This window comes from Galleria mellonella, unplaced genomic scaffold (assembly GCF_026898425.1).
Source record: "Galleria mellonella isolate WM207_F2 unplaced genomic scaffold, CSIRO_AGI_GalMel_v1 utg113, whole genome shotgun sequence".
Lineage (NCBI taxonomy): Eukaryota > Metazoa > Arthropoda > Insecta > Lepidoptera > Pyralidae > Galleria > Galleria mellonella.
This window is the reverse complement of record NW_026441975.1, coordinates 1,790,404-1,801,792: the sequence shown is the minus strand read 5'-3', so window position 1 is coordinate 1,801,792 and position 11,389 is coordinate 1,790,404. Positions and strand designations below refer to the sequence as shown.

At 31.8% G+C, this 11,389-nt stretch overlaps 1 protein-coding gene across 1 annotated transcript; it reads left to right on the top strand.

Moving 5' to 3' along the window:
- The first annotated feature begins 8,257 nt into the window (after window positions 1-8,257).
- Window positions 8,258-10,363, top strand: LOC128200259 (uncharacterized). Its single transcript, XM_052893131.1, has 2 exons — window positions 8,258-8,546; window positions 8,926-10,363. The coding sequence occupies exons 1-2, from the start codon at window positions 8,351-8,353 to the stop codon at window positions 9,813-9,815; spliced, it is 1,086 nt and encodes a 361-aa protein (XP_052749091.1). The 5' UTR covers window positions 8,258-8,350; the 3' UTR covers window positions 9,816-10,363.
- The last annotated feature ends 1,026 nt before the right edge of the window (window positions 10,364-11,389 follow it).

The following is an 11,389-nucleotide window of genomic DNA, read 5'->3' as shown; positions in this document are numbered from 1 at the left end:
CCTACTTATTTATTATTTTACCTTATTTATTTATTTGTTTACTTATTTATGACCTTATTTAATAACTTGTTTATTTACTTATTTATTTAATTACGTCTTTATTTAACGCAATATTTTTAATTTTTCCATACAATTATTCATACACTCATTTCATATACTTTACTAAACCTTATCAAGACAATTGTAAAGACAACGAAAAAAGATTTATTACATAAATTTACCAATCGATTCTTACTCATACGGATAGGTATATATCAGCTTTGGTGTAAGGCGTAAGTATTAATTAGAAAATTATCTGACAACGTTACATTGCGCTTAATTAGTTTTTAATGGAAGAATTTAAACATTATTTCCCATAATACTATAATTACATATAATTACATTCCGTTCGATTGTTTTGGCATGAATGAGTAAGAAATTTGCATTTATTATAGTAGCATTAGGATATACTAATAATAGCTGTATTCCTGCGGCTTCACTGACTAAAGCATTATATGAAGCATTGTCACAGATAATATGATAGTATACTAGGTATTGTATAGGTTACGCCTCTAATTCATAAAAACTGAAATATTCTATAAACATACTTTAACTGATACAGTGTTTTGTTGTTTAATTTAAAGAAAGAGATAAAGTAGTTGAATAGCTAAAATAGGTTTGATGTTTTTATGCATAAGGGGGTTACCGACCCGTATACCAAATTTCATTCTAATTTGTGTAGCAGATTAAACATCATTGAATAATAAACATCTTCCAATCAATCAGTGATGATCAGTACGTATAGGTTCCTATAGTATAATTGTGTTGTACAAAAAATAGACTGTTATGATATTGAAAATTGCCGTCCTATTACTGTGATGTTCAATATTTTTTTCAAATTTTTAAATTTAAATTATCTTTATTCAAATACACTTTTAAATCGTCATTCCATTTTAAATCTCTCTTAACACCATGTGTAGGTATATGATATTTAAATGTACAATTATACTTTTTCTTAAAATTAAAGACCAGTTCAATAATATTTTGATCCGAGCTCTTATAATTTAATACTGTATAGTGTCACAAAAAATTGTAATAAAATTCCCAATAAATAATAAAATTTAAGTTATATAAAAAAATTCATTTCAATTCCAACAATCAAGTTTCACTTGTACAAAATATATGGCTATTAGGACATTCAGTTAACAATTCAATATCTCCTATTTTGTTACTAATAGATACATTGACAATATATACAATACATTTGCGAAGATCTTACTGAAGGGACACGACTAGAGAGACTATGTACCTATATTAATTATTTTTCTTAGTTTACATTAAAATGTATCAACAGCACTATTAATATCTAAACCAGAAAGAATAGCATTCCCATCAAGCTCTGATTTCAAAGCGAGTTTAATTTTATTGTAGTTACATTTCCAATAGTTGGTTTTAAAAGACCCAGGGTTATATTTCACAGTTAATAGTTGGGTAATAGATTCAATATTCACATTAAAAGCAGGATGATGTCTATCTAATTTACTTAAAGGATCGGTGCTATATACATTAATATAAGATTATTATTCTTAAAAAGCACAAAATCTAGCAACCTGCCATTAGCGTTTAATAAATGATTAAATTGAGATAAATTGCAAAGTGCCATGGTTTCTATTAGGACAGTTGATCGGCAATGTATTGCGTTATAAAGTTCAAGACATAATCTTCTTTACAAAAAACACACCCTCTCTCTCTCTCTCTCTCTAAAACTGTTTTTAGTGGCACTAGAATATTTGGAAACCAACTAGGAATATTTTGCAATAAATAATTCATATTCCATTGGACTGTCGATTAACACACTTAAAATTTGCTGAAGAGGTAGTTTTTATTTGCTTAATAAAATTAATTGAAAAATACATTAGTAGCTGTTCAGCTATTATAATTGCATTATCCATAAATTACTTTAGACAAAATAAAATCCACCATTTTAAAGAATTTATTTTAGAATTTTTTGTTTTCATTATCATAATGGTTCCATGTATTTATGATTCACTAATTACTTGCCTATTTTTCAACATTTCAATGTTTAAATAGGACTGTAGTTGTGAAAACACAATCATTCGAAAGTAGTAACTTACGAGGAGCGTACTCAGTGTTCGTTTGTTCATTTAAATAATATATAATAATAATAATAATGGCAAATACAAATTGTGAGTGTCAGAGAACCCAGGAGGTCGCAATGTCTGTGGACAAAGGTAAATTTTATGTTTTCGATGTACTATTTATAGGTATATTTTATTTATCACATTTTATATATGTTTTTACATTTCAACTTCAAATAGCTACAACAAATCTATATATAATATATTAAAATTTAGCAGATAGAACGACCCATTAACATTATATAAGATTTTCCAACGTTTAAAGTTTGTTGTCTCTTTCAGTTTCTTAGTAGGTACCAATCTAAAAGGTATTTATAGATACTTTTTAGATTGGTACTTGATACGAGAAAGTTTGGTCATAGTATTTATACATTTTCAATAAAATTAATTAATTACATGTGTTAATGTTACATTTTACTTCCAGATCGAAGGACGGACCAGTCGGCAAATGAGGTAATTGTGACCGGAGACGACATAATAGAGTCAGCGTATGACATTTCTTTGCGAATCGTCGAGAGATCACGCGAGGAAATTAATACATCGCCGAGGAATATATTGAGGCGATACATTGCCGTTTTTAATAGGAGACGATTGAATTTTGATCTACCCGAAGATTCAGATTAAAGTTTACCAGTGAAATAAATAGGAAGAGCAAAGAGATGTTATTGATGGGTCCAGCGGTCCCATTGCTAGTTTTAACAAGAAACAATTGAATTGCGATGGATCGAAGACTGTGATTAAGTTTATTAGTGGTTTAAAGTGATATAGTACGATGCGAACAGTCAATAAGACATTATATATAGATATTTATTTATAATTTGTAGATATATTTGATGATGTGATAAATGTAAATATTTGTAACATATAAAATATAATTATGTTATAGCGCAATAAAGTATAATACTCTATCTAATAGTTTATTATTTTATTACTTAAGAGCCTGTTAAATTTTTAAGTGATCTGCATGAGGATAATATTGTTAGGTACCTGTATTATTTTCAAAAATTCTATTTACCCGGCCGAAGTCGAGCCGAATTATTAGGAATAAATAAATTGCAAAACTGTTTTCTAACAAAATTAGCTATATATGCAAATACATATGATTATGGATTTATGTGCAATTCGTTCGCTGTTACTGCCATAAATCTGGAATAGAATGGGTACGTGTGGCATCAATCTACACAGGGCACCGGGTAAGCTTATATTAAAAATATATTTTTTTCAATTCTACACATATCAACAAATTCAACTATATTTATGTATAATTTAATACTCAAATAGATGTATTACAACATATCGTTACGTTTAATATCCCGACAATCAGAACAAACCTAGCGAGACCTACCTAACCTAACGAGAAAACAATCGCCAATGACGTAAGTTGATGAAAGGAGCAGCCGATTTCTATACAAGAGACATTGTATAGACAATACGGTGTCTATTGTATGTATATTGTGAGTGTAATAAACAGCGGAAGAAAATCTATTGTGTCGTCCTTTACACCCCTTATACAATATTATGTATTGTAGCTATTTATAACAAAAATTACCTTTGCCTACAGGTACGGCTGGATCTTAAGAATACACTTACAATTTTTATTAGCTGTTTTTATTATTATTACACAAACATTGAGTACGTTTCTTGAAAGTTAGTATTGTCAAATAAATTCGTTTTCACAGCTATTTCAATGTATAATAGCGGCTGCCCTTTTAGAAATATTGAAAGATAAATATTAAGCCATTGTGTTAACGAAACCCATAGTTATCTCTCTAAAAGGCGTGGAGATAGTCTAAAAGGATTGTTGGCTAATGCAATTAGGTATAGAGACATATTACTTTCTATCTTGGTGTTAACGCATGAATAGTAAAATGGGCAAAGGGATAAAATAATATTATTACGTACAACGGTGTTATTTACGAGTTGACGATCAATATCTATCTAAAACAACTATCTCAACCTATCACTGGTGCCCCGCCAACATATACCGATTGTGCAGGCGGGATCACATTCCATAATCATCCATAAAATAGAGGACACCCATAGTACCCAATTTGTCTATGTAGGTACATATATATGTTATGTCCAGCGCCTTGTCTGCAAACTATAGTGTATATAGACAAGTATAAATATGCCTCTACACTACATCTGTTCTTTGTAGGTAGAGACATATTTATGCTTGTCGACTTTTTTAACCGAAACTGCATTACATATTTTTACCTACTCAATTTATATTTTACACTTGTCATAATCAAGTAATAAACAATCTTATACTTAATGCTTAGGTGCGTCATCATTATATCAGTCTTAAACTGTCCATTGCTGACCTCCACATGATTCCCCCCGGAAACTATAGTGATTAATTTTAGTGGAATTTGCCACGATTGGCTAACTGACATGCTTTTTCATCCTCTCTTATCATCCCTCACTGGTGTAGTGGTACTGGTGGTGGATACAGTTCACTACCGAATTGGAAAAAGATGGATAGTTATGGTTTCTAGATGTTAGAGTCATTAGCGAACTAAGTGAAAAAGTCTATATCACTTTCTCTCTCTTTCTCTCTGAAAAATCAGTGAATATGTGAGCTATATATTATTTTCGAAATTTTTATTCATCCATCGAAACCATGCCGGATCACTAGGATCAAATAAATTCTAAAACTGCGCTTTTCGAAAAAATAAGACACATTATTAATAAATACATAATTAAAACACCTATAAATAAATACCATCTTATACCTATCTATTAATGCAGTTCATATACCACTGAAATGCATATTTTGTTGCTCTATATAAGTAAACTTATCGAGAGAATAAAGTATAAAATAACATTTTAGAGAGAGAAAGAGAAATAATGGCAAATACAAGATGGCGGCCGCGTGGGCCGGGTCAATAAAGAATTGTCTAACGCCCACCGTAGAATATGGGCGTAGCTTTATACTATGCGCAAATAACTACTAGTTTGAGAAAATAATCATCAATATACTAATATACTAATGATAGGAGAAGGATACAGTATTGATCTTAAACAACCTACTTATTTTATTTTTATAACTAAAATGTTTGTCCACTTTACGAAACAACTGCCTAAACCTTGGTGTGACATAAGTACCTAATAATAATTAATCTACATCTACACTAATATTATAAAGAGGAAAGAGTTGTATTTTTGTGTGTATATTTGTAATAAATAAACTCAAAAACTTCTTCACCGATTTCAAAAATTCTTTAGAAAGCTACATTCACCCTGAGTAACATAGGCTATATTTATTGCTAGAAAAGATTAGAGATCCTTACTAAAACTTTAGTAACCTAACTCAAGGTATAAAAAATGCTATAACATATATATCGTCACGTGCGCTGCGGAAACTATTGGTGATAGAACAAAAGTATGTTTTACAATATTGAAGAAAACATCAATAACTACAAAAAACTTCGCGATACTATATGTTTAACTATTATCGTTATGTCACAACAACCACTTTTTAGATTTTAAAAGTTGATAGAAATACCGACCAAAATTACACCATGTTATTCATAAGTGCTTTTGTTTAAATCCTTATTTAAATAAATCATATTGTTTTCAAAACTGTTACAATTTATGTAGATTACTTTTTGAATTGTTCAAGTCGGCTATTCCATTCAATAGATATTGCGAACTTAGTGATTCATAGAAATAGAAAAAATAACGCTGTCACGTTGTACATGTTATTCAAACCTATTTTAGCGGTGCGGAAGAGGGGCAGGTGGGGGCAGGCACATCTATGAAACAGGTAGCTAGGTAGGTACAGATAAAAATGTAAAATGTTTTAAAAATGTCCATCTGTGCGAAGCCGGGACGGGCCGCTAGTAAGTAATAAAAGCGCAGGTAGAGTTACCATTCCATCGTCACCCATTAAAAAAAACTACCTACCGTGGCAAATACTGGCAAAATCCCCCAAACGGTAAAATGTAATAAGGAGCGGCCCCATTCTTTATAGCAGTCTATGGGAGGCCTATGTTGTACAGTGGACAAATAACGGCTAATTTGATGATAATGAATAATAGGTATAAAGATTCCATGATACCTTTCTGGTACAGAACCTTAAAAATATAGTAACTGCCCATAACTGATCATTTTTGAAGCTTTTAATTTTGATTCCTCTCCAAACTACATATTTCATTACTGTGCGGCATCCACTAGGAAAGAAATTGCCTTCGGATTGTCAGATAACAGATTCGAAGGTACTTTCGTTTTGGTGGTAGAAATGCAGTAACAATTTTATCCTCATGCAGATCACCCAAAATTTATGCAGGCTCTTAAATAATTAAATAATAAATTATTAGATAGAATATTAAGTAATAGGTAAACAGTAGGTGTTGCTGTTTCGGTTTTATGTCAGTGAAATTATATGGTATGGAGGCACATTTATGCTTGTGACATAACACCATAATTTTCAACAAATACAAGGAACAACCGTGCTCTTCATGTCTACTTCTTGGCGACGGTTATCAACTACCATTGAATGGCTGCCCATCCCTCACCAACACCAGGCGGAGGTGCATTCATTTTCAAATTCGTGGAACCACAAAGTAAAAATAATAGTAGACAAAAACTGATGCAGATATTGGTCGCAGCTTATTTTATATATATAATAATTTGCATAAAAAGAAATAATGTAAACAACACCATTGGACAAATAATATTATTGTTATAGTAGTGCGTTATCACCAACATACCTACTAATAGTACGAATGAATGATTCATTGAATTTTATTGCTAAAATGTGATACAATAAGGTCGTATGGTAATATTACAATGGTTTCACACATTTTGTCATTACTGACGTGCAACAGTCATTATTACAAAATAATGCTTTAATGTGTATTAATATAAATGCTTATGTTAATTAATGTGGGACTATAAATTCATTAGCCATCAATCCCTTTCCCGTGGGGAAGGAATTGTTAATAATGGGAAGATTAATAATAGAGAGCCCGTCGTGACGAATCCAACAAAACAGCCATGATATTTTCCAGGGAACCCATGTGGACAGGTCGACCCTGATAGAATATTGCTGGTAATGGGGCTGTCGGACCCTATTACAACTGCTTTCCCCCTACATAGATAGATACTCTTTATTGTTTTTTTTTTAATAATCTTTTCTTTACACTATTCTTTTCCATCCTTCAACCCCCGATTACCTCAAAATGTGCTTTGAGTTTAATGTCGATTCTCAGGGTCGTACATTGCGCAGCGCGAGATCCCTTCGTTTCGTAACTCCTATTCATTCTTCTAAATTCTATTCCTATTTTTTCATTATCCAAGCTATCCGCCTCTGGAACTCCTTACCTCTTTCTATTAGATCAGCGCAATCTATTGCCTCGTTCAAGAGGCAGGTAAAATCTCATTACCTATCTCTCTAATTTGCTTTGACGTTTACTATGTGTGATTTATCTTGATCTATTTAGTATATTTATGTTTATGTATTATTATTTATATTATATATGTATGTTTATGTATTGCAATCTTATTTTATATTTAGAATATTTTGCATTTTGTCTGATTCCTTTTATGCATTTACTGTATCTGACTTGCGCCATCTACCTTTCTCTCTGTACTTATCCATTCTTTATGCCAGGTTGTCTGTAAGAGATTGCTTTTAGCGATAAGGCCGCCTTTTGTATATGCACATTCTGTATAAATACTCCTTGTATACATCTCTACTGTGCGCAATAAAGAGTTTATTATTATTATTTTTCGATATTTCCAGGTACGAGTATAAAAGGGTCTGTACCTGTGACAGTAAAGTCATTCGGAAGTAGTAACTAGCGAGGAGTGTACGTTTGGTTTCTAATGTTCGTTTATTATTTTAAATATTATCTACTGATATCGCAATAATAATAACAATATTTGTGAGCAGTGACTGTGTTTGAGTGCGCGTATTAATTTCTATTTGACAATAATTTTTTTCTCTTCCCCCGTTTGGGAAAATCATTAACGCGGTGACGACAGTTAACGGCTGAGATTTCTTAAGGTAAATATACTCTTAGAATTAATTATTTTTAGAATTATTGCAACTTTTAAAGTATCGTCTGAGTTGTTGTATGTGTATGTGACCTTTTATTAATAGTTCAAAACAGATGGCATTCAATTGCTTGCTCTTGTACACTTTTTTCGAAAACTTTCTCAACTTTATTCTTATTAATTGATTCCTTATTTTGTTGTGAAGAGCAATGGAGAGAGCGATAACACCAGAGAGCAAGCGCCGCGTTCGCGCAACCCTGGACGAGATCTCCGCACGCCTGGATCGCCTCCATTCTGAGGTCTTAGTGCCGCTCTTGAATGCGAGGGATCGCAGGTCAACTTCCACGCCCAGCCATCAGAGCCGGGCCTCCTCGCCCCGCAATGAAACAGTTAACCAGCAGAGAGGTGAGCAGATTTGTAATGAACAAAAGAAATAAATTTTGCCTCTTGCCATACCTGATTCATATAACAAATTATAAACTATGTACCTCCTAGACTTTTTAAGTTGTAACTGTTGTTATTTTGGGAAGTTTCTTTTTATAAAATCTCAAAACCTATGCTAGTTAAAATACCGTTCTATTTATTATTTTAAATGTGTTTTATTCTTTTTAAATTGAAAAGGTTTACTGCTGTGTTGGTCCCACACGAATATTATTAAGAATAAATTCATTGTTTATATTTGCGTTAGATTTTCCAGTATAATTTATCGTTTCTCGTTTTATTGTTAATGCCTATTGTTGTATTATATGGCAATTGTTGTATAATTAACATTCTTTGAATTCAGGTCGTGAATGTCTTCATATCTCGAGGTCGCCGGAAAATGAATTAACAAGAAATTCCACGACTGTCGACGACGTTGAAATATTTGGGTGGACCTCACCTCTTCCACCGCCGTCAACAAACTCGGTCTGCTTTTCTCCGCCCACTTCAACAGCCACTTCAGAATCTAGCCCACGGAAACGCGTGCGCTCTGAATCTATTGATTCAGACTGGACATCAGAGGGGACAGACTTCAGTGATACTAGTGAATCGCAAGATATTAGCACAAATTGGCAAATTGACTCAACACCGCCAAATAAAAAACCAAGACTGGAGAAAGCAATAAAATATAATGGACCTTTAGATGTTGCCCTGAAAGATTTGAGGCCGAATCAACTGATTGATATAATTAAATCTGTCATGGACAAACATCCAGACATCGAGGACGAGGTCAGAACAAATATGCCGGCCCCAGACTTGTTGCCGCTCGAGGAAAGGTTTTTCCATTTAAGATGGAATATTGTGAAATTGTTGTCAACACCGGGAATGAATTTTGAATACGGTTCGCTGGCTTACTTTCACGCACGTAGCCACTTAGAAGCTTTCAACAAGTATTTAGTGGAACAGGGGAAAGTCCTGTTGGATTCTCAACAATGGAAGTCTGTTATTGAATATGTGTTGTTAGCCTGGAAATATGTTAGAGCTATATCTATATGTGATCGTCACATACATATTCCCTACAGAGCGCTGTGCTTCGAAAGGCTGTCTGCTTTTTGCATGACGGCTCTCGAAAAAGGATATTTTGATAGGGATCTATTGATTGATACTCAATATGAGCTACAACGCATGATTGTTGATTATGAAGACATCGAATCATGTATAGAGAAAATTGAAGAAGAACTCTCGTATTTGTGATTCCTATTGTACCTAATGTTTAAGGAATTGCCTTTTATATTTGTCTATTAGTATTTGTAATTTTTTTTATTTTTTATTTGTATGTATTAATTTGTATCAAATATGATGATTTTTTTGTAATTTATATCTCTTCATTTTTTGTATTAGTAATAGATAGTAGGAATAAAGGCCTTGTATTACTATGCATTTGATGTAATACTTGTATTAGTTTTATTACAATGTAGTTGTGAAAAATGCCAAAAGTATTATTTTGTATGTAAGAGTAATGATTTTTGTAAACTCTACAAATGTATGTAAGTACATGAGTGTATATATTTCGAGAGTTACTATTATAATTAGACAAGACTGATATAAAATAAAATACTAAAAGAAAATTTAAATGAACTATAATTAGGAAGTCACCTATGAAAATATTTTTGGCTAGCTAGATCTCGACAATTGTAATATTTAAGATTTGTGTTTTTATGTCAACAATATGTCAAATAATAATTTAAAGGTCTCTCATCGCAAAGAGAACACAGTATTGTAATAGAAACATAAGGGTAGAATTAAACATTAAAGAAAATATATTTAACAAATGTTTTTTTTATTTTACCTACTTATTTATTATTTTACCTTATTTATTTATTTGTTTACTTATTTATGACCTTATTTAATAACTTGTTTATTTACTTATTTATTTAATTACGTCTTTATTTAACGCAATATTTTTAATTTTTCCATACAATTATTCATACACTCATTTCATATACTTTACTAAACCTTATCAAGACAATTGTAAACACAACGAAAAAAGATTTATTACATAAATTTACCAATCGATTCTTACTCATACGGATAGGTATATATCAGCTTTGGTGTAAGGCGTAAGTATTAATTAGAAAATTATCTGACAACGTTACATTGCGCTTAATTAGTTTTTAATGGAAGAATTTAAACATTATTTCCCATAATACTATAATTACATATAATTACATTCCGTTCGATTGTTTTGGCATGAATGAGTAAGAAATTTGCATTTATTATAGTAGCATTAGGATATACTAATAATAGCTGTATTCCTGCGGCTTCACTGACTAAAGCATTATATGAAGCATTGTCACAGATAATATGATAGTATACTAGGTATTGTATAGGTTACGCCTCTAATTCATAAAAACTGAAATATTCTATAAACATACTTTAACTGATACAGTGTTTTGTTGTTTAATTTAAAGAAAGAGATAAAGTAGTTGAATAGCTAAAATAGGTTTGATGTTTTTATGCATAAGGGGGTTACCGACCCGTATACCAAATTTCATTCTAATTTGTGTAGCAGATTGAACGTCATTGAATAATAAACATCTTCCAATCAATCAGTGATGATCAGTATAGGTTCCATTTTATTTTGAGGCTTCTTAAACTACGAATTGAAGACAGCTTTAAAATGCGTGTTGAGTCCTAGAATTATGTTTCGTTCTCGCCGTGTAGTCTCGCCATAGAATGGACCACCCCTTCCCTTTATGACATAACACCATAGTCTTCAAGAAAAACAATTCCTAGGTCGTAATCCATAATAATCCATAGGCGTCGCC